At 41.7% G+C, this 24,925-nt stretch overlaps 1 protein-coding gene across 9 annotated transcripts in view; it reads right to left on the minus strand.

Moving 5' to 3' along the window:
• The window catches only part of LOC117266424 (alpha-N-acetylgalactosaminidase-like), a 41,919-nt gene extending 17,234 nt beyond the window's left edge, over window positions 1-24,685 (minus strand). For 2 of the 9 annotated variants that reach the window (XR_013492242.1, XR_013492241.1), the window contains exons 1-10: window positions 24,547-24,685; window positions 19,507-19,663; window positions 18,005-18,145; window positions 13,682-13,893; window positions 13,463-13,557; window positions 12,632-12,793; window positions 11,102-11,299; window positions 10,764-10,904; window positions 2,843-2,898; window positions 673-764 (exon numbers count right to left, since the gene is read on the minus strand). Coding sequence is in view for 7 of the 9 variants with exons in the window: in XM_033641618.2 (XP_033497509.2) it covers window positions 621-764; window positions 10,764-10,904; window positions 11,102-11,299; window positions 12,632-12,793; window positions 13,463-13,557; window positions 13,682-13,893; window positions 18,005-18,145; window positions 19,507-19,661 (1,248 nt within the window). In the remaining 2 variants the exon portion in view is untranslated. Of the gene's footprint in view, window positions 1-324; window positions 765-2,842; window positions 2,899-10,763; window positions 10,905-11,101; window positions 11,300-12,631; window positions 12,794-13,462; window positions 13,558-13,681; window positions 13,894-18,004; window positions 18,146-18,825; window positions 19,485-19,506; window positions 19,666-24,546 lie in introns of those variants that run through there. The other 7 variants (XM_078172019.1, XM_078172020.1, XM_078172021.1 and 4 more) reach the window with 6 other exon arrangements.
• Between the last annotated feature and the right edge of the window lie 240 nt (window positions 24,686-24,925).

Raw genomic sequence — 24,925 nt, forward strand, 5'->3', positions numbered from 1 at the left:
GTCAGAAATTCATCCGACCGTCCGACCGCGGTTCTCGAACAGATGATTGGCCCTCGCCCCCCCTGTACACTGCACGACAAAAGATGCACGACGAAGCAGAAATCCGGCCTGAGCGTCGGCAGGTCGTGCGTCTCAAAAATCGGGTCAAATCCGGTCAAAAATCGTACAGTGTATGCTGGGCTTAAGAGCAGTAAAGTTCTGGCACAGAGCTTTGAATCGTAAGGAGAAATCTGGACCCCGTGGGTGGAAGCCACTGCTTTAAACTAAATCTGGACGCAATTACTTTAAATTACATCCTTGCATGAACATCACAAACAGGACAACAACTAGTAAATGTTTTAATAATTTAACTGACACCTCTGAACAATTCTGACAAAGAACACATTTAAAAACAATGTTTGGTTTCATAAAAACATACATCAGTGCAAAAGAACATCTCTTCAACAATCAGTGAAAATCAAGTTGTGGCTGTGTCTGTCAGCATTTGAAATGATTCTATAAAGTTCTGTTTTTTTTTTTGTTTTTGTTTTTTTTAATCCGTGTCAGTTCCATCATACAGTATCAACAGTATGATGTACAGATTTAGCTTTGTCAAGTGTGAATTGTGAGGCTTTCTTGTGCTAGTAGTGGAGTGTCTCCGTCTGTTTGGACTGTTGCTCTGGGTAGACGTACCACATGACAACACCTGAGGGGTTGATGGAGACAGTAAACTCTGTGGTGGCATTCAACCCCATCACCGTTGAGCCAGTGAACACATCATAGGCCTAAAATCAAGAGAAGAACATATGTTACACTGAACAATATAAAGTAACTCACATTTGTTGATTTGAGCCATATCCAACAAACTGACTGACCGACTGAAGGAATCTACCAATATGAGCAAAAAAAAAAAAAACTACACAGAACTACAAAACAATACATAGTATACGCATGTATATACATGTATACCTGATGGCAGTCACTACTCTTTCCAGGGATTGACTAGTGATACCAATATTTCAACATGTCTATGTCAATGTGATTAATTGAATTGCAATTATGTAAAATCTGATAAAACCGTAGATTGAAGTTGGCTCAGGCTAAGGGTTACAGCGTAGGAGAAATGGCAGAGCATAAAGGTCCAGGTGGAAAAAAAACAACTTAATCATTTCGGATTTTGCTAAAAGAGAAGGTAATCACCTGTTTTATATTTACACATTATATATATATATATATATATATATATATATATATATATATATAGATATATATAAAAATCCTAGAGTACATTTTGTTGTATTTGGGAACTGTTTAAATGTGTAATTTTTGGTAGAGTTTATTTAGTTGCACTATTAATATTGTACATCGAATCTGAATCTCACTGTGTTACTGTTGTTCACAAACACAAGAAATGAGAGATCATTTTTGTTTAGTTTCTGCTAAATATTTGAAGGCAAACAGTTGACATGTTGATGGTTGACATGTAAAACTATATCACTTATTTTGTTGCAATTCTATCTTCTTAAATTAATGATTTTTTTTAAGATTATTTTTGTGGGCTTTTGCCTTTAATGGATAGGATAGTGTGTGAAATAGGGAGACAGAGAGAGAGTGGGGACTGACACGCAGCAAAGGGTTGCAGGCTGGAACCGAACCCGCGACCGCTGCAGCGAGGCAATGCCTCTTGTTGGGAATAGAATGATTTTATGTGTTTTACTATAAGTTGTGTTTCACTATATAAGTTTTAGATGTGTGAACAATGAGAATACTGAGATGATTTCAGCTGATCTGAATGTGTTTGCTTTGCAGAAGTGGAGAAGTACAGGAGAGGAAGAGACATGAAGTCTGAGGAGCACATACCGCAATGCTTAGATAATTAGTTTCATATATGGTAAAAAGAATAGAAAGTGATATACAGATAGTAAGGTACAGAACGTGTAGGGAGTTGTGTTGTTCTCTTGTCTTTCAAAACAGGAACCACGCCCCCACCGCCAGCGGGAAGGAGTCAGATTAACACGAGGCAGGGGCGTGGTGTGGTGAAGGAGGAAGTGGAACTGCCAATGAGAAGAGGACAACGCCTTGCGTGCACAATGACACTCTGTTACGCTCAAATATACTGGGTCAGGGAAAGGACAGGAGGTCAGACTTCGTGAACTGACACACCTTTGTTGTTCGTCAGGGACGTGAAGTTGAGACCCAGAGCTCTGTAATTTTATTCCTTTACTGCTTAATAAACTACATTAACTGAGACCAAATATCTTCTCCTATTGCTTCATTAAAGAACACGCAGGACTGAGCTCACACATAGCACATTGGAGAGTAGGATGAGACTCTTAGTCCAACACTCTGTACATGGGGTGCCGGCACTATCCACTTCACTACCAACTGGATTAACTGACATCAGGTCAGTCCAAGTAATTAGTGGAAACAGCAAAATTACTCAGTAAATTCTCCTGTTGTGTTTCTGTTCTGATCTAATCTAATCTGTTGTGTATTTTGAGCTACTAAGGCTACCGTAGTAGTGTGAGCCTCAAGTTATTCTGGGTAATGTAGTAACCGTTGTTGTGCTACTGGAAACAATGAGAAGCAGCCGTGTACGTTCGGTGTAAGGAGGAATAAACAGTTAACAAGTCATCTGCTGAGTCTGCATTATTATGTGAAAAGAATACTAATATTTGGGAGTTATGACCTTTCTCTATCATTTTCATATTGAGACAGCGGTTAGCATGGCACTTGTAGGGGGTCAGTACATCTTGCGCGGAGGGATACACCAGTGAGCAACAGCTGCAGGTGGCTCTGGGACAGGTACGCTAGGTCACTCAGTAAAAGCAAACAAAGAGACGACACGGACGATATTACTCACCCGACTGAAAGCTGTCCATCAGCTCCTGCAGGCCTGGGGCGTTTTTTCCAGTTCATCTTAGGAACATGAAAAAACGTTTCAGTCACGCCAGGATTAGTGATTGCTGAAAAGTTTTCACTCCTTGTGATGCACTCTCTGCAGCGGTTTTCCTCCTGATGATATATCTTCCCAACGATGGTAGCACCGAATCCCATTCTGTGCAGCACAATGGGAGCGGAGGATTCAGCCTCTCTTCTCGCCTACTCAGCATCCAACACCTGGAGTTCCTCATCGGTATACTCCGGCTCAAACAGGTATGGCTCTGGATCTGTGTCCGCTACAAGAAACTCTTCAAAATCGCATTCACAGTCATCCATTGCAGCTACTAAAATCCGGAGATATCGCTAGGCTAAATAAACAGCTGAGTTTTGTTTACAAGCTACGTCTGTGCCTGCTCACCGGTGTATCCGTCCGTGGATCACAGCGCAGGACGTACTGACCCCCTATAAGCGCAATGCTAAACACTGAGACCCAGCCACTGGATGTACAGACACAAAAAAAGATATCGATCATGTTGTCTCAATATGAAAATGATAGAGAAAGGGCATAACTCCCAAATTGTCGGAGTATTCTTTTATGTGAAGATACACAGTGAAGACATAACATAATCCTAACACAGCAAAGCTGTTACCTGCAGCCTTCGCTTGCAAAGCTAACGCTACTAACGTTAGGTCAGTCCAACTAATTAGTGGAAACATGCTAACATGCTAACGTTACAGTTAGTAGTGAAGTAAGACCTGTTCATAAATGTTCTGGTGTAGCTCTGAATTTCTTATAAACTGAGGACAACTGCCTGCTGTATATTTGTGTTCATGGTCACAGTCACAGATAATTTTACATGATGCTCCTTCGTTTTCCGCCATGACATCAAAAGTACAACCAAGTCCTCATAGATACATCTCTGGTAAAACTGTTAGGTGTTATGTGTTCAGCAATGCTCGCTGCATACTGCTTACTCGAAGAACACTGTAAACACGGCTCCTTCTTCTGTGGTTTAATCACTGTGGGCCGCTGCGGGCGAGCAGAATCACTTCCGCCTCGGGTTCCGTATTCTGGTTTGCTGACTTCCGCTGTGTGTCCGACCCGAGCGAGGCTACGCTAAATAGCCATATAAAGAAAGGCTTTTTTGTCGCTGTTGGGTTCAAATAAATATGCAGATCTTCAAGGGGGGATGACACAAACTAGGGACAGTTTTATTAATAGTAAAAAGTTCCGCACAGCTGCTTTAAGGCAAATTGCCAATGTTTTTCGGAATGATGTCACTGTTCCTTGTTGTTCCTTTTATCTGTAGATTGATCTTTTTTTGATTGTGTCTAATTTAAGGTTGTAAATTATGTCCTTTTTGTATGTATGTTGTTGTTGTTGTCTGTGTTTTGTTATTTAGGTCTCTGTTTGTTCCTTTGTTGTTTGTTTTGCAAAGGTAACAGGAAACCTGTTACACATTATTGTACATTGTATTGTTCATTTTCCCACTTGTAAGTGTTTGGGACCCCCACGAAAATGAGATGATACATCTCAAGGGGTTTATCCTAAGAAATAAATTTCAATCATAAGTTTCTCAAAGCACAATAGCAAAGAATATAGAGTTTTCACCATCTAAAATCCATAGTATCATCAAAAGATTCAGAGAATCCAGAATCCATCTCATGCTTCGGAGCTCCATTGGACCTCCATACAGACCAGTGCACTGTTCAAGAACATCTGCCAGCTCTTTCAGATCTCAAAGATCAAGACCACAATGTACCATCCAGCTTTAAACGGGTAGGTGGAACGTTTTAATCGTACCCTTCTCCAGATGATCCGCTGCTATGTAGATCAGGACCAGACTGGGATGGGATGAACACCTACCCCTGCTAACAGCTGCATACCGCAGTGCAGAGCATTCTGGCACTGGCTTCACACCCAACATGATAATGCTGGGAAAAGAAGTCCATCAGCCGCAGGACACCTGGTTAGGGGTGGCACAACATGAACACGGTGAAAAGGAACCCCCTGAATATGTGCATGACCTGGAAAAGATCCTCAGTGGGGTCCATGAGATGACTTGCCGACACCTTTGTGCAGCGCAGCAGAGGCAGAAGAGGACTCATGACTTACGAGCTCAGCAGCACAGCTATGCTGTCGAAGACCTGGTCTATCTAACCCCCAATTTCCACATACTCCGTCAGAGGAGTAGCGCACTACGTAGCGCACCATGTAGCAAATACACACAGCGAACGGCGCGCAGCTTCTCTGGAGCGTCCCAGAAGCTGCACGCCGCTACACTTCGTTGGAGATACACACCAGATCTATTTATCAGCGACTACGCTTCCATTTCACGTCAAGCCGCCACATAGCTCAGATCACACCAAACCAGAAATCGATCTCAAGTTTAACTTGTTTTCTCTCTTTCTCCTTCTGAATGAACTATTGTTTTGGTCTGGCTCACACTTTATTAGGGCTGTAGTCAACCAAAGAAAATCTTGGTCAACTAAAGTCGCACATAATCTTCAACTAATCGATTAATCGTGGGGGAAAAAAAATCTGCACGTTATTTTTACTTCTGCAGCGGTGTGTCTGTGTCACTCTGCAGTTACACCTCCAAAACACTAGTCGGCGGTGGAGGACTGTGTTAAGTGCTGTAAAGTTTAGTTCAAATCAAACTTTATTTATATAGTTGATTCAAAAGGGAGCGTATCTATGTTCCCCGGGTTCTGTGTTCCCCATTTAACCCTGCAAAAAAGGTTCTATGTTCCCCGCTTACACAAAAAAGGTTCTATGTTTCCCTCTTACTAAAAAAAGGCTCTATGTTCCCCGCTTATCCAAAAAAGGCAGGAAACATAGCAGTTGCATTAATATGTTAACATCTCTAAACACACACAACGGAACATACTGGGGAGAAATTACAGTCAGAAACTTAACCTTTGGGCGATCTATGGTGGGCAATCTGGGCAATTATATCCTGGTGGTATAGCCTACATTAGCCTAGCGACAAGCGGAGATTTCCTCTGCTCATATGAAGCCAGGATAAATCCTGAAGTATAAATCTCTGAAGGATAAATCACACACAAGACTTAAATGCTGTTTAGTGGAGGCTTTACTGTCTTCACAATTTATTGTGTCTGTTGTTGTTGTTGTTGTTGTTATTGTGTCAACAATTTTCACAGGTAACTTAGCCTGTCCCCCCGCCGCAGGAAATAATGGATTAATCCTGGAAAGCTATTGATGTAGCACTTTTCTCCTTATGAAAGTAACACGGCGATTATTCGACTAATGAGAATTTGGTTGGACTAGTCGACCAGGAGACTGCCCTACACTTTATCAATTGCTTTTTATCGTGTGATCTCGCAGTTCCCATGTGAGCTTGCAGCTCCGCTACACTGCTCGACGCTCCAGAAACGCATCGGCGAGGGTACACGTCATCGGTCGCTCCAGATCCACGTCGCTGCGCTGCGCGCCGCTGATGGAGTTTGTCGAAATTGGGGGTAAGGGACAGCACAAAAAAAAAGGGTTTCAGTCCCAAGTTACAATCCCCCTGGAAAGGCCCATGTATTGTCAGAGCTTGCTGTGGCCCTGTGCTCTGAAATCTTGACTCAGCGTGACAAGAAGATTGTGCACCATGATCAGCTCAAGCCTTACATGAGTTGATGTGATTCCCTACATGGATCAGAAGGCAGAGGCACAAAGTCCTCCAGTGTCAGTAGCCAGTCACACCACCCGAACCCCGCTGCACAACAGCCTGAGTCGACTAACCCTATTATTTATTTATTTATTTGTCTTTATTCAAACTCGAAAATCATTGAGGGCAAAGCCCTCATTTGCAATGACGTCAAGCAAGAAAGAGGACAACCAATAAAACAAACATATAAATACAATTAAAATAGAGTAACAACAAAATCAATTAAAAACAGGTACAAACAGAAGTTAAAAGGTTTGAGACTGTGGATTTAAAATGACCAAGAGTTACCAATGAATTCATTTTTAAAGTGCTTTGTAGTGTGTTCCAGGTTGATGGTGCAAAGAAGCCAAAAGCAGTTCTTCCAAGCTCTGTATGAACACTAGTGACGTAGAGTGTAAGCCAGTCATTAATTCTTGTGTAATGTGGTCCAGTGGACCAAACTATCATGGAATTAATGTAAGAAGGCAGCTTTCCAATAAGGGCCTTGTAAATAAACAGATACATGTGCAAATCTCGCCTCTCAGAGAGAGAGGACCACCCAACATTTTTGTACAGGGTGCAGTTGTGAATGTTATAAGCATCACCAGTAATGTAGTCTCGCCACCAGACAATCAGAGATCTCCGCCTTCTGACAGTCTGGGGACACTCCTTTCTAAAGTGTGTTTAACACACCGGAGAAAACGCCCGGCAACAAAGCAACGCCTCTTGCATTTTTGAAAAGGACACGCCCTCCCGGAAATGTGCGCTCCCCCTTTTCTCGTCCGCAAGGACACAAACACACAGAGAGCTTCAAAATGGATGCCGAGAGATTAAACTCTCGGCATGCCGAGAGATTTAACTCTCAGCATCCATCCATCTCAGTGGAAATGAAGGACTTACAGCGACTTTGTTTAAAACTTTTAACGCAGTTGGACTATGTTTTACGAGCACAAGAGTTCAGCGAGCCACCGAAGGACCGCCCTGCAGATTTACTATTGGTTCTGCAACGTAGGGAGTTTTTTTAAACTCTGAAATTGTAACCGCCCATCTAAACACAAAATCAGGGAGAAAGACATCAGTCTTTAGTTAAGCAAAGAGTCTACAGACTGACTTGTGAGTCTACCAGTAATAAACCTGAGTGCAGAATGGTAGACAGCATCAAGGGGTTTTAAAGTCGCTACCGAAGCATGCCTGTACAAGATGTCACCATAATCTGGTTTAGTGCGCATGCGCTTGTGTACACAAGCTGCAATTAGTTGCTCCCGTGTGTGTGTTGAGTTCTCTATCTTTTTACGCTACTTTTTACGCTCTTCCTGCTGTCACACACAGTCTAGCTTTTTTTGTATTATATCCTATGAATATGGTGACTTTTTCCCTGACCAGCAACCTTTATTCGAGAGAAGATCTGTTGGATGATGGGGACGGTGAGCCAGAAGACAGAGTGAAACTGTCGGGTGTGGAGCGCTTTCTGATGGCAGGCCTGACACAGACTGCTCCGTGAGCAGGAGGTGGAATAGGGGAGAGGACGGGTTATGGCGGCAGCTCAGCCAGAGGAGAGAAGAAGTTAGAGAGTGGGATATCATCACCACCGATACCAGGCGGGTCATATGGGGGGAGAGAGAGCCTTTTGTGACCCTTAAGAACAGACATCCGGGATTCGGGAAAAGGTAAAGTCAGGCCAGGGACGTCAGCATGGGTAGCTGCTGCAGGCGAGGCCAAGGCCGTTGGCTATCCGCAGACTCAAGAGTCGTTAGCCAGGAACATAGCTCCGTCTGCCACTGGAGGAGATCCTCGATGAGCCGCTCAATGGATCGCAGTTCACCTTTCAGCTCAGCAACCTCCGCTAATGGGGCCATAAGTGGAGCTGAAAAGAGGAGTAAACACCAAAGACAGAAACGACAGGCACAGAGGAGCAGAGCTGACGTCGGCCACATTAAGGTCGTCTGAAAGCAGGGATACAATTTACTCGCTCTAGCTCTGTACAAAAGCCCACAGCGGTGAAACGGCAGATTTTCGACCGAAAGTGGAGGAGAAACTTACCACTAAGGGCCCAAAACTGGGCCCGCTGCGGATGTATCAGCTCTGGTAAGTTTTCCGCCACCAAATGCGGTCAGGATTGTTCCATCCGTAGTATTAGTGACAATGGACTGGGTTCACCTGGGTCTGCCACTCCCAGGCTTCAAAGAAGAAAAGGTAAGCGACAGGTCGCAGCATGCAGGTGCAGGAAGCCCACAGTACACCAAGACCAGGGGGAAATGTGCACCTCCGATTCAGACAAGGACAACCAAAGACCACCCACCAGGAAAAAACTCTTAAGGGACGTGAAATATGTGTCTATTATGGAGAAATGCCTAACAGTTAAAAAGTAGTTGTCTAAATGTGGAGAAAGTGTTCTAAACCAGTTTAGGATGTGATTTCAGTTTTGACTGAATTTCTTTTGTGTAATTTACTGTTACATTAGTTGGTATCCAAGGGACTCAGCATGCTTTAAAGAGGAAAGTAGGGTAATAATTAGGGATGTCCCAATCACATTTTTCTGCCCCCGAGTCCAAGTCCGAGTCATTTGATTTTGAGTATCTGCCGATACCGAGTCCCGATCCGATACTTTGGCAATGCAGTAAAATTTTTTACTGTAGATTAACTGTATTATCCCACTATTTTTCTGTTCTTTGTGCTCTACTAGGGATGTAACAATATCACAATCTCACAATATTACAATACTGTACCCCAATAACAAGCCCATGACATTTATTGCAGTATTGTAAGACATGTCATGATATCAAAACCTCACTGTATGATAATAGTACAGTAGCTCCACGGTATAATATTAATTCCATTATCCATTAGTCAACAACAAGAACATTTGGTCAAAAATAAAATAGCTTATCATGCCTTTCTCAATCACCAGCCTCTTTCCCTTTATCCCTCCCTCACCTGCCTCTCTGCCCCCACCTCACTCACTCCCCCCCCTCGCTCCTTCTCCCTCCCTCATTCCCTCCCTCCCTCCCTACCTCACCCAGCTCACCTCACTCCTTCTCCCTCTCTAACTTTAAATAAATACCTGGTTCTGTATCTGCCGTCACACAACAGTGTGAGAAGTTTAACGATGTCCGCGACATCTGCGCAGTCTGTCCGTGTGTCTGTCTCACGTGCGTTACGTCTGACTCGCTCTCAGTAGAAGCTGCAGTGACTGTTGTTGCTGCTGGGGTCTGTAGCGCTCAAACATCAACAACAACAGCTGCTTGGAAGTCAGCAGTGAAACAATTCAGCCACACACACGTACTAAACAGTCAGCTGACACGGTGACACGGACGATCGTCTCTCACACTCTCGCAAGCGCCGTCATTTCGTATCGTTACATGTCCGCAACGACGCAGCCACACACACACGGACGTGCACGAAAAACAAGCACGTTGCACCGAAGGCGTGCCACTGGCGTCGCTTTGGGTTATGAGCGCACATGACGCACGTCTACAGTAAAAGTAATGGGTTTGAGAGTGCAAAAGAGCTACATCTGAACGCCCCCCATGCGGCCCGTCTTGCTTTAGACAAATAGGGAAAACCCTGACATGTATCTGATATGTCATAGGCCTATATCCGATCCCTGATCGGGATGTAACTTCCGATTCCGATCGAGTCTGAAACCACGTGATTGGCCCTGATTTCCGATCACGTGATCGGATTGGGACATGCCTAGTAATAATGGTAGTATTAATGTCAGACGTGTTACTATGCCCCATGTTATTTAGTAAATTCTGTTAAATTTAGTTAATATAGCATGTTAAAATAATAGCAATATTTGTTATGGAAATGTCACCTCCCTACCAGAATTACATAGGTGTGTTAAGCGCTTTTTGTACATGTGTTATCGTGGTCGCTCGGTGGCTCTGTTGTGGACTTTCAAAGTTCGTCTGCACTGGAGTTAGAGCGTTCCCCAGTATGTACAAGTCTGCAAATCTTCAGTAAACGAATATAAAAATTATATTCCTTGTTCGGACTAATTCTTCCCCCTGCACATCACACATCCAAGTATCCCCTGTTGGCAGTGGCTAACAATATTTAGCAGAAACTATCTGGAGAAGCTGGAACCAGAGACTTTTTAGCATTTTCTCTTGATAAATGAACTACAACAATTAATTGATTATTAAAATTGTTAATTCATTTTGTTGACTGACTCTAACTAATCCATTAATAAACTCAATTCAAAGATGAATACACAGGGTAAGACACAGAGGGTGTGCAAACCTCATAGTTGCCAGCATCATAGTTGAGTTTAGCCAGACAGGTGTGGTAGAGGTAGGGCATATCTGTCCGTCGACTCAGGAACACAAGGGCACTTGCTGATTGAGATAGAGGCCTCCAGAACACCTCAATATGGCTCTTCTCCTGTGCAACAACACACACAAACACACATAATGTGAGACTGTTTCTTAAAAATACACTCCCTGATTTGTTATAGCGCCACTGTGACTCCAAATCCCCAAAATGCCTGACGTTTCAGGACCTTTAACATTAGTGTATTAATCACTGTATAATTTCTGTAAAAAAAAAAAAAAAGGTCATGTCTTAATAATGATGATGACCTGCAGCAGGCGTCTTCCCTGGATCCCCATAGGGTCCTGGTTGATGGCAATGGCCACTTTGTTTTGCAGGATGGCCGTCGCGCTTTTATCCAGGTTTCGAAGGTCATTGGACATGATGAGTGGTGCAGCCATTATAGCCCACAGAGCCATCTGAGAGCAAGCCTGGTCCTCACTCAGACCAAAGTTTCCAATAATGAGCTGAAGAGAGATATCAGAGGTATGTGAGGCATGGGCAGTAAATGTGTATACAGTAAGGCAAACAAGAGCTGAGAAGGAAGAGATAAGGGGCCCCTTAACATTGCCGCCACACATCAGCCACTCATCTGTGAGAGCAGACATCATAGTTTTGAAGATGTGTCTTCCTTCTCTACAACACGAATGTTGATTCAGGCTCATCCAGCATTTTTGAAAAGGACCATCTTTACATGTGAAACACAACAGCTTAGTGTGAATGATAGGCTTAAGCAGCAGAAACGATGTGTCTTCAAATGTAACACATCATTATGGACAAAGGTAATGTCACAGGGAAAGGATGACTTTCGCTGTGACATTAGTCAATGAAACTCTATGAGTTGAGGTTTGCACACAATTGAACAGTATGAACCCAAACACGGTAAATACAAAAATGCAGTAAGGAAAACATATATGGTTTTGAAAAGGGTGACCTTGGAAGCGAATGCACCTTGACCCTTTTTACATCTTGTATTATCATGCATTTTTGGTGATCCGATCACAGGTGGATCTCTCTGTCTGTCTGTTCAAACCTGGTGTTAGAATACGTCTCCATGTGTGTCTCCAGTAACCACTTGTGAACGAATCTCACTTCCCTGTTGTTTATGCAGATAAACATGGATATCATTTCATTCACCATCATTAGGAGACTACTGCTGATGACTCCTACTACTACTGAGTAGTAGTACTACTGACTATTGAGCTCCAAGCCGGGAACAGTTGATGAGAGTCTGCCTGCACACGCAACGAGACGGCCAAGTTTACTGTTAGCATCACATGGCTAACATTATTAACCGTTTTAACAACAGAGGTGAGCTGTTTCAGTGTTGGTGTGAGATTGTTGGGACTGTTTAACCACTGTTTCTGTATTAGCTCATGCTAACCCGGCAGACGTTGAAATGACTGTTCACAGTAGCTCTGGAGATAGTCCTTCAGCGCTGTGTCTCACCTGTGTAACAGCGGCAAAAGTCAGATAAGCAAGGACGTCACTCGATTAGGTAGTCCTGCAATGTGGCCCAGGACACATTCGCGGATGTTGAAAGAATTCAGCCATAGGTGCCCCAGACCACCTCCAAATAAGGTCTGAGCGAATGGATGTCAAGATGCATTGAGGACACATTGAGTGCATTCACATCAGTACTTAGAGTTGTCCATTTGTGATCCGATCACCCAGGAGGCATGTAAATACTGTACAAGGTGTAGACAGAGCCCTTGAGAGATAGTAGTTAGTGTTCTGGATGCCCCCATGATCAGTTGTGTAATGTTTTAGGATCAATAATGAAGACAAATCCATCATACCATGTCAGGATCATTCCATCGTCCAGGCCCTGCAGCAGGCTGCAGATCATCCTGGTTGTTGGAGAACCACTCAACAATGCCTTGCACACTATCCCATGAGTCTTGGATATCGTAGTAATTCCTCCACAGGTTACAAATATCACCCAGGAAAGAGTAATTCACCTGGTGGGAGCAGGGAAACACAACAAAGCAAAATGTGCCATCTCCTTAAGAATTATGTAAACAGCACAGAAAGCTACATGCTGGTTTGTTCATGTTTGACTGTGCGAAGGTTCATTAAATGGCCGAGTCAAAAGCAGACAAGATTACAGGTCTACAGGTCTACAGCCATGCTGGCAACTGTGAGGCAGCACTCGGCCTCAACATTTCTCAACTTCAGCATACTACATGCCGATGTTAAGCAGATAGTGTTTTGGTTATTTCTGTGTAAGTACATTGAAAGCAGTGCAAATGGTGTGTGAACAATAAAGCTGATTCTAATTAGGTGAAACATGAATATCTATACAAATGCCATAGTAATGCATCCAGCTGAGATATTTCAGTCTGGACCTGTGGAGCGGTGGACCAACAGACCAGCATTGTCATTCATGGATTGCCATCCATGCTGCCACATGACTAAAAATTTTAAATTTATCAAGTTATTTTGTCTCTTAATGAGTTCTAAATTTATCTTTATGTAAAACAAGTATGAAATATATCGTCAATACAAATAAACTTTTTTTCTAGTTTCAGTGGAGCGATTGTCTTTATCCAGTCTTGTTTCAGAACAGTCCCAGTGAGTCCCAGTGACCCAACATCTTTTTTTGACAGTGACGAAGGGATGACACTCACGTTAGGGGGAAGGCCTCCCACATAGACAGGCCAACTACAGGAGAAGGCCATAGGTCTGCCTGTAGCATTCAAAGCCTTGGACATCAGAGGGTAACCTGTGTGAAACACAAAAACACTTGGTATGGCTCGTCTACAATTCCTCATGGTTTCTTTTACAAAAGAGTTGTAGGTTTTCACTGACTTCATTCCATACTACTAAGAAGGTTAGTATGCTCTTACCCAGCATTTGTTCCACAGAATTTGAGGAACAGCCATCAAACTTCAGATAGTCTACCCCCCAGCTAGCAAAGGTCAGGGCATCAATCTCGATTTTATCCAGTGTGGTGCCAGGGAATCCCATACATGTCTGAGTATCAATGTCTGCATAGATACCCAACTTTAGCCCACGGTCATGGATATACTTTGCCAGTTTTGCAATGCCCCCTGGAAACCTGGAGGTAAGTAAGGATTCATTTAAATTAAATTCAAACTTGACCCCAGACTATACAGATGTTTTAGTTAAACAGGCCCCATGTGTACTTAGGGTGCTTTCACACCTAACCTACTGAACAAGACGCCTTCTTTTCATCTTGTCTCAATGTTAGTCTTTATTCATAACATGCCATTGATTTACAGTCCAATAAATAACATGCCATTGCTTACAATCAGTTATTTCTCTCTGAGGTCTTTGTGAAACCAAAGAACAGAAATATAAAGACTTTAGAAGCATTTAAGTGCTGCAGCAGAAACTTCTGTCAGTCACCAGAATGGCTTTCCCCAAGTGGGTCCTGATGATGCAGGGTGACAAATTGTCCAGTCAGTAGAACTTCATGTTTACTGGTTTGTTTGCATACAGTCATTGTGAAGAGGAACCGAACCAAAACTAAAATGCAACAATGTATCATTTTTACCTCTGGTATGACCAAATGAACTGAACTATAGGTGTAAAAGCACCTCACAAAAGCTGGGTGCATCCAATTTGATTTTATGCACTAGATAATTTCATTTTACTGCACAAGGGATTACAGGAAATGGGCATGTAAAAAGTATGTACGTCACACAAACTATCACAGATATGCAAACATGTACACACAAGTATATTGTGTGCTTGATAGGATCCCAGGAATAAAAACATTTACACTACACAAAATTGCACTTTGCTGTTACATTTTTTATTTACTTTTGTGAATTACTAACTAACCTTACTTCTTCAGGTCTCTAAACATTATGAAACTAAAACAGGAGAAAAAAAATCATTTGGATGAGCTGTTATAGCTTCTATAGTGCTGCTACTTTTACACTCTGATTCCATCACTGCGGCTGAAAATAACAGGAGACACGTGTGATGAGAACAAAGAAAAGATAATATTTTATCTAAAAAATAATCCACACACTGTTAATTGGCTCCCATTATTATAAATGCAACATATGGGTCAAATAGACCTCATCTGTCAATGAAAAGGCTACTTTTGCACCCTTTACTTCAGTAGCAAAAACAGTCTGAGATTACTTTAAAGTCCTTTATGTGACATATTCAGAGTAGTTTCATCATCATCCAACTAAGTAACAAAAAATTATTCACAACTGATGTCACGTATTTTGCCTAAATTTGAGTACTTATGTCAATTCTGATACATTGAGAGCAAGTCTACCGGATTCAAATTCCTTGTATGTACACACAAACTTGGTGAATAAAGCTGATTCTGATTCTCTGAGTCTGATATAGCCTAGTGACACATATATGTTATATTATGTCTCGGCTGGTAGGGAAGTTTTGGATAGTATTTATAATTTTTCTGTATTTTCTTTGATAAGATCACAGAGTATCATTTACATCCCACACATTAACATTTTACTGTCTCGCAGTCCCAGACACTTTTCGCACCATTTTATCTCATACAATTTGAAGCAGCCAACTTCATTCAAGGGTCTGATGATGTCACTCATAATTCACCCTTCGCTTAGGCCCGCCCCCCTTAGTTACTGTCGCTAAGTCCGACAAACTTTCGGTTTCGGAGGTAGACTGGCATGGCGCTCCCACTGTTGCTAACTGCACTCCCTGGAGAAATACTCTAAAATTTTTGGAAAAACAAAAAAGCGATTTCAGACAGAAGCAGACAGAAGGGTCTACAATATGCATTTGAAGGATATATTCAGGATGTCAGACTGACACAGCAACGAAATCAAGGTAACAAAATAAAGATTGAAGCTAAGGCCTACAGATCACAGAGTAAAAGTGAACCACCACATCAATGCTGATCGCCACAGAAGACAATGAATATAAAGGGAAACTTTGCTGATATTGAACCAGCTGTGTGGCATCGCAGTGTTTGCAGATAAACAGTGTTTAGCTTCACCCCCGTGCCGCTCCCAGCACCCAGACTGGCAGCTGGACTGTCGGGGGCTGTGGAAGAAGGCAAAAAACGTTCGTCTGCGCACAATACGTTGACACACAGCTGGTTGAATATCAGCAAAGTTTCCCTGCTTCCCTTCACTGGTTCCTGTAGAACAGGGCAGGTCTTTATTTCAGTGTTATAATCATTAAAAAGCAAAAGCAGCATGTTTCAGCAGGCTATATCTTCAGTAGCAAGCTAGCTAACCCTACACTTTTCAGGGTTTGATTTTGGTTTTGGAACCGGGAAGAAACTTAAATCTTTTTCTAACCTCTCTAGGTAACGAGAATCATTAATACAGGACGTGCCTGAGGCACAACATTTAGCTCCAAATCCACAAAACCAGTCTGAAAATGAAGGAAATCTGAAATGATTGCATTAGAGTCAATGGAGCACAGCTGTGTTGTTGTTGGACCCTGGTCTGAGCCAGCCTGATGCTATGTTATGATTGGCCAGTCTGCGTCTGGAGGCGGGACTTAGCGAAGGGTCAATTAACACCCCCACCTCTTTCACATGAATGCATCCATGGCTAGATAAGAAAACCCAAAGTTGACTGAAGTAGTCAATAATCAGCTTTGGGCTACACATTATTCAGATGGCCAGTGTTAAGGTTAGTCAAGTCAGATAAGAAAAAGATACCCTGGGTAAGTTAAACTGGTTTCGTAGTACAAGCCTCTGGTCCTAATGCACTTCACACACATCTTCACCCCGACAGCACATAAGATCTATACAATCAGCACAGCTTTAATGTGGACACCCAAGATGAGAGTCACCAATTCAGTATCTGATCAAATGTTTCCCCTTCTGTTCCTGAGATATGATGCTGAGTAATGGCCAGAAAAGTGTTCTATGTGGAATATTATGATGTCACAGTAAAGCTGACATTTGACCTTTTGGATAAATGTCATCACTTCATCATTATATCATATTTTGAATTCCTGAATTATAGCCAACTAGCTACAATTACTGCCTCTGTGCACCAGTCAAGTTTGTCCATGAAAGAGGCTTGCCACCATCTTCTTCAGAACTGAAACCATCGTTATCAAGTAAGCACATTTATATTTAATCTAGCTGGTTCACTAGTAGGCAACATGAATTATCAACTAGTCTTGCCTCAGACAGTTTTTCGTGACAACTTTTGATGCATATTTCATCTTTAGTTCCTTTTGCTTATTGGGAATACATTAGTACGTTAGCTAGATAGCTAGCTAACTAGCTCCGGGTCGGAAATTTTCCAGACAACATGTTGGCATAGCTAATGTCGCTACGCATTTTATCAGACTGAATTACTGATCTAACTTACTGAATTTATCATTGGGTATCAAACATCAGTTGTCAATCAGAAGTGGGCTGATGCACACCTGGCTTTGAGTCGTCTTAAAGGGATAGTGTTTGGGTTCGTGGTGTAACAATGATGAAACGGCACACATATAGCTTCATTGATATGAAACTTTACTGCGTCGGCTCAGATCACAGCACAATAACAAAACCAAGACTGCCAGGCATGCTGGGAGACTAAATGACATTTTTCAAGGTGCAGTGTCACTAAACATCCAATAGGTGGTGGACGGCGCCCCAGACTAACATCCAAGAACACAAAATTGAATCCACAGAGTATCTCCATACTGCTCATGCTTTCGCTGGTCTCGCGCAGGCGCGCGCACGTGAGCACGGAGCACAGAGAAACAGTCAGAGCTACAGGTTACAGTGAGGCTAAAAACAGAGTTCATATGACGTTTGTCGAAACAACTTTTTATGTCGCGGCTGCAGCACACTTGGATCACTATGGATGAGCAGTATGGAGATACTCTGTGGATTCAATTTTGTGTTCTTGGACATTAGTCTGGGGCGCCGTCTACCATTAGGTGTGCTAGCCGCTCCACCCTCCGATCTCTGCAAGGGATGTGAGGACTCTAAAGCTTCACCAGGGCCTCCGTCGGCATATGGGTGAGTGGATAATGGCTGAATTTTCATTTTTGGGTGCACTATCCTTTTAAAGGGAAAGATACACGACCCTTAACATTTTACTTCAGGAGGTCATCAAAAACAATTTAAATTACTGAATCTGGAAGTCTCTACTGCAGTGCTTTCAAGAGAAATAATTGAATCATAATGAATACTGATGGAACACAGACATAATGAATCTGCAAAGTAAGCAGAGTATATCAACCTGGAGGGTTCAGGCTGCAGCCTCCCCTGTTCATCTCTCAGCATGGACATCCAGCAATCGTCTATGATTACATACTCATAGCCCAGCTCCTTCCAGCCATCCTCAGCCAGCCGGTCGGCCATGTCTCTGAACAGACTCTCGCTGTGGATCAAAGAAAGGAAAAGACTTTGTCAGCCATTCATGAAACACATTTATGTACATTTAAGTCACATTTTCTGCATCATTTGTGTTTTAAACAAGGTCCCATAAAATGTGGAGGTTAAGTCATTGGCCAAGGAAGATTTTTTTTTTTGGGCTGTGAATGGCACCGCCATGGGGCCATTTCTAGTGCACTTAATGTTTTAACCCATAATTCCCAACAACTGTGAGGCAATGAATCAAAATCTTTTTTTCTGAGTCCAACACATACATACCTGTATATCACCACAACAATTCCTATCCATGAGATTGCATGCATTTAATTTTTTGCACAGTTTTCCCCACTGTACAAATTTGGTACATAACAAAAAGTTTTGAATGCACTGTGCTATTGGAAACAAATTTAAATGGCATATTTTGGGGCAGCTGTGGCTCAAGAGGTAGGGTTGATCTTACACCAATTGAAAGATAACATGACTTACTGCCAACCCTTCTATCAAGATCTGCTGATGGCATCTGTTTTAAGATACAATGCAAAAGGCTGCCCCAAGCATCATTAAATTTGTGTTAGGAGATTCTGCCCAAGCGTCAAAATATGACGAGCAGGGATCACAGAAATACATGAAAAGACCACAACCTCTTTCTCTCACATTATATGGTGGCCCATATTGTGTTGAAATTACCTGCCAGCATCACAGAAACTGTGCCAATGGAAAGTCAATTTGGATGCTTTGGTGTGGTGTATGAATTTCCTGGTTCAACATCATCACACAGTGGGTGGTGGTTACTGCTACAGCCCCATAGATGGTATATTGAGTGAGAAAGTCTGCATAGGGAGAAGGTTGGGGTGGTAGATGGGTCAAATAAACAATGGACTTTTACCCAGTACGTGTCGACTTATTTTAAGATAACATACTTACATGTTTTATGTAGTATTGTTACATTATGTATTTGCATCCCGTAGATTAAAAAAATATATATATTAAGAGTTATTTTAACCAAAAACACAGTCTCTTACTAAACCTAACAAAGGAGTTTTGGTGCCCAGACCCACTGTGCTGCCACCATGTGATTTCAACACAATACGTGCCACCACAACGTAATGCCGTGTTAAGAGGTTTTGGTCATCTGACATATTTCTGTGAGATAAAATTGGATGAAATCATATTGTAATCTGACACAGTCCCTTATTTTCCTCCCACTCTAGCAACTGACCGAGTTGTCTTTGTCATGCCCTCTGTAATTGCTGGATATTGATTGGTTTGTACCTGAGTATTTTATGTTGTTAGTGATTAAGCTTTCAATATCTTTGCTTAGAATATCCAGGATAATTTTAATCACAGAAATTTCCCAATCAATTGGACCTGATGCAGTTCTCTGGGTCATTTTTACAGTCAATTTCACAGCGAAAGCGTTCCCAGGCCATCCATCCCATAGGTGGAGTCCTCAGCAATCCGTTGTCTAGGGCCACAGTCAGTGAGATCAAGGCGAGGAGCCGAGTTACTGCTACGGGCACCATTTCTAAAAAAAAAAAATAATAATAATAATAATAATAATAATAATTAAAAAAAAATACTTGCATACACTAGCATACATACAAAATAAAAATATTGTCTGAATTTTCAGCAACTGTAGGAGAGAGTGGGGCACAACCTAACACATTTTAGTTACGGCTAATGTATTAAAACAGTGAAATTGTTGGGGGTTTTTTTGTTTGTTTTATTTTAACGTGTACAACTCTGCTACAAATTAAGTTGTTTTTTTTCCTAGTACTTACCTTTTTCTACAATGGTGGAGGTGAAATGTTGCAACACACCCCATGGGTGAAGTTCATTAACAGGCAGAGGGTCAGTTGTAACACTTGCTATACATTTTAAATTTTGGCAAATACACAGTTTAATGCCTGTGGATATTCTCATTTATCCAGGTCATAGTTATCTCAAGGCAACTGAATCGAACGCAACTGGACTTAGTTTTGTCTTAGAAGACATTTCACCTTTTATCCAAGAGGCTTCATCAGTTCATGCTTGTCTGACTAGGCTGGAACTAGTCTGACAAATTGGTGTGGAAAACACCCAGGTATTTAACCTCTGAGGAGGTCTTCACAAGGCCAATGATGTCACTGATTTGTTAGTGCTCCAATGGTGTGTCAATGACGGTCGTGGAAACTCCTGCTGCAACGGTGGTCCTTGGAGTCGTTAGAGTCACATGAGGCCATTTGTGAACGACCATTGTTTTTGGAAGTTAAGCTGTTAAATATCCTGGGCAAGGATGAAAGGACAGCATTATAGGTGGGGGATAGGTGGTGTCGCAGACCTCCTCCTCTATTGAGAGATGGTTTTTCCAATTTCACATAGATGGCTTCTTTTACACCTCTTTCAAACCATCTGTCTTCCCTGTCCAAAATGGGCACATTGCTGCCTTCAAAGGAGTGTACTTCCTCCTTGAGGTGTAAATAGACAGCTGAGTCTTGCCCTGACAAGTTAGTTTTGTTTCACCAATGTACAAGTCTGGGCATTCCTCACTTCACTGGACAGGGTACACCAGGTTGCTCTTCTGGCTGTGGGGTGTATGGTCTTTTGGATGTACCAGTCTTTGTCTGAGTGTGTTACTGTGTTTGAAATACACAGGGATGCGGTGTTTGTTGAAGATCCTCCTGAGTTTTTCAGATACCCCAGACACATAGGGGATGACAATGTTATTGCGTTTGTTCTTTTCTTCATCACCCACCTTGTTCTTCCTGGAATGGGCTGCTGTTTTCACAAAGGTCCAACTGGGACAACCACAAATTTTTTAGAGCTTCCCCAACTTTTGGTACTAGAATAATAAAATCAGTTGCTGTTTTGGTCCACTAGATGGTGCTGATGTTTTTTTTGTTTTTTTTCCTTGTGAGATCAGCAGAGGTCTCTGTCATCTATGGAAGCCCATTTCCGCCACTTGATGGAAAAAAATAAGATCTAATAAGTCAAAAATAATGAGATACTAAGTCAAAATAATGACTTACTAAGTCAAAATAATGACTTACTAAATCAAAATAATGAGACACTAAGTCAAAATTATGACTTACTAAGTCAAAATAATGATACGAAGTCAAAATTCTGAGATACTAAGTCAAAATAATGACTTACTAAGTCAAAATAATGAGATACTAAGTTAAAAAAAATGACTTACTAAGTCAAAATAATGAGATACTAAGTCAAAATTATGAGATACTAAGTCAAAATAATGACTTACTAAGTCAAAACTATGACTTGCTAAGTCAAAATAATGAGATACTAAGTCAAAATAATGACTTGCTAAGTCAAAATATTGAGATACTAAGTCAAAATAATGACTTACTAAGTCAAAATAATGAGATACTAAGTCAAAATAATGAGATACTAAGTCAAAATAATGACTTGCTAAGTCAAAATTATGAGATACTAAGTCAAAATAATGACTTATTAAGTCAAAATAATGAGATAGTAAGTCAAAATAATGTGATACTAAGTCAAAAATAATGACTTGCTAAGTCAAAATAATGAGATACCAAGTCCAATAATGAGGTGAATGAGTACAGTTACAGCCTTCAACAATCCATACTGTTCATCTCTCAGTCACGATGGATAACATCATTGAGGGATACTAACTCAAAACAGTGTGGTAATAACTCATGTACATCGGATATGCCACACACTACACTTTGATGTGAAGTAGCCAAACATACGTCACATCAAAGTGTAGTGTGTGGCATATCCGATGTACATGAGTTATGACCTCATTGTTTTGAGTTAGTATCCCTCGATGTTAACCATTGTGACTGAGAGATGAACAGTATGGATTGTTGAAGGCTGAAACTGTACTCATTCACCTCATTATTGGACTTGGTATCTATTATTTTGACTTAGCAAGTCATTATTTTGACTTAGTAATCTCATTATTTTTGACTTACTATCTCATTATTTTGACTTAGCAAGTCATTATTTTTGACTTAGTATCACATTATTTTGACTTACTATCTCATTATTTTGACTTAGTAAGTCATTATTTCGACTTAGTATCTCATTATTTTGACTTAGTATCTCACAATTTTGACTTAGTAAGTCATTATTTTGACTTAGTATCTCATAATTTTGACTTAGTATGTCATTATTTTTGACTTAGCAAGTCATTATTTTGACTTAGTATCTCATTTTGACTTAGTAAGTCATTATTTTGACTTAGTGTCTCATTATTTTTGACTTAGCAAGTCATTATTTTGACTTAGCAAGTCATTATTTTGACTTAGTATCTCATTTTGACTTAGTAAGTCATTATTTTGACTTAGTATCTCATAATTTTGACTTAATATCTCATTACATTTCACGGGTCACCGTTTGGCAGTATTTTGGTCAACTGGCCGGAGGCATGAAAGGATCAACCCTGTGTCCAATTTCCACTGGCATCCTGTAGGTCAACAGCACCAGTGGTGGACGTTGTTAACCCAGGCCTCGACCGATCCAGTATGGAAGTCATTTTCGTGATTTGCATGCATCGGATGCCCTTCCTGACACAACCCTTTGCATTTATCCGGGCTTGGGACCGGCCCAATGAGAACACTGGCTTGTGCCCCTTGGGGCTGTGTAACTACTTAAAAAGTCTTTCTTCTTGTTTACCCCACGTTAGGTTGTGCCCATTCTCGGAACCCATCGGCTGTATTCGGCGTCTGACTTCCGGCAGACGGCGATACAGCCTCTGGGGGCAGACCCCCGATTTTTTGGCATTCCGGTTTGATTTGGGCGGAGGAGGCGAATTTCCGTTTCCGACTTCCATTATAAGTAAATATGCTGAACCACTGTGATGGATTCAGAGTTTGCAGTGACGCCAGTTATGTTCTGCCTCGTTAGTTCATCACATGGACCGTTTAACCTGGCAACAACTGCAGCCGGCTCAAACGTGATTGGACAATATCATGCGGACTACAAACAGCCTACAACCGAAAACCAGGGCTTTTCCGCTCTTCTTCCGGAGGCAAGATCTCCGAGTTTGCCTACAGACTCTACATTCACTGAATGAGTTCTGCACTGGGTCAGGTATCATCAGGTACTCGACAGGTAACCCACAAAAGCTGTGTAATAGGTAAACAATTTGTATATATATAAATTCAAGGGTAAAAATGAACTAAAAAAAAAATTTTTCAACATAAAACAAATGAAAAAAGATAGGCAACTGGACTTAGCTGCATTTCTTGAAGACGTTTCGCCTCTCATCCAAGAAGCTTCTTCACTTCTAAATGACTGGTACGAAGTTGCAGGCTATAAACCCTGTGTGGGTGGGAACCCTTGCAGAGTCGTAGAAGTCAAGACTACATTGAGATCCCTCCCCAGATGACTTCACACCCATTCACCCCTGGTCCCACCTGACCCTAACGACTCACATGGTGGCCAGGTGGGTCAACGACTCACATTGTGACCTTAAGGACTCTGAAACTAAGAGCTCACATGACCCCTACGACTCTGTAACCGTTCCCATCCACACAGGGTTTATAGCCTGCAACTTCGTACCAGCCATTTAGAACTGAAGAAACTTCTTGGATGAGAACTGAAATGTCTTCAAGAAACGCAAGCAAGTCCAGTTGCCTACGAGATAGCACTTACGATTACCATGACCTGGATGACTGAGAATCTTCACCGACAAATGAAAAAGATGTGCATGTGTTTGTGTTTAATCACAGGTGCAGGTCGGGTCATGGGACTTTTATTAACGGGTGTGGGCGGGTGTGTATTTGACTTAGACATAATAACAGATAACAGGTGGTTTGTGACATTGAGTTTTACGGGTATGGATGGGTGCGGGTTTTCAGAAATGGACCCATGCAGGACTCTGACCTGTGAACAATCCCATAAACGGACCATTTTTCAGCCCATTTACTACCCACATGGACCCCACAAACAAATGTTGGCTATAGGCTCCACTTTAAAATTTTAAAAGTTACCCTTTAAGAGAACCTGTGAATGTGCTGTAAATTCCAAATGAGATTACACAATATTGACAAGATTAAATTAAAATTAACATGAGATTTCAAAGGGTTCTTAAACAACATTTGGATCAGCATGGAAATCACAACCTTGTAGATGGACCATCATTGATGAAGTTACTTTATTAACAGCTCTTTAATAAGATGACCCCTCCCACTCCCACCACCACTTCCCCCTTACGATTTGTTCCCTTATTTCTGCATGAGTTATGCATGATATCTTAGCAAGACAAAATAAAGCTCTCTGTGGGTCAAAGATCACTGGAGCAGCTGAGATCCTGTTTACACACACACACACACACACACACACACACACACACTCAGACGTAACAATGCCTGTTCAAGATTTTTTACATTAGTGAAAAGGTATGAAGCCATTATTAAAATGATGAAAATGACGGTCTCCTACCTGTTTACCTGAAACTTTAACTTGCACACGGCTGATCTATAAACCCAGTGTCAGGATTGTTATTGCAGGCAGGCCTACACTGTCTTCTCCTGGACTTTCCCCTCAGGTGCAGCATTTATGTCTTCCTGGTAAGGTAAGCTGAGTGTCATGTGACTGCTGTGTGTCACATGATAAAACAGGAAACTGATTGAAGAGGCAGAAATTTGGCATTGTGGTGAAATGTCATGTTGCATATTGTTTGCATCTCTATGCATTTATAGTTCACACTCACTTGTATTCTGTAGTTGTTTTTCATTAGACATTTTCGTTCATGTTTTGCAGAGTGTAATGCTGATGTTGGTGTTGCATTATTGCTTTAATAACAGCAGTTTCTAAGTGG

The sequence above is a fragment of the Epinephelus lanceolatus genome, chromosome 10 (genome assembly GCF_041903045.1).
Source record: "Epinephelus lanceolatus isolate andai-2023 chromosome 10, ASM4190304v1, whole genome shotgun sequence".
Classification (NCBI taxonomy): domain Eukaryota; kingdom Metazoa; phylum Chordata; class Actinopteri; order Perciformes; family Serranidae; genus Epinephelus; species Epinephelus lanceolatus.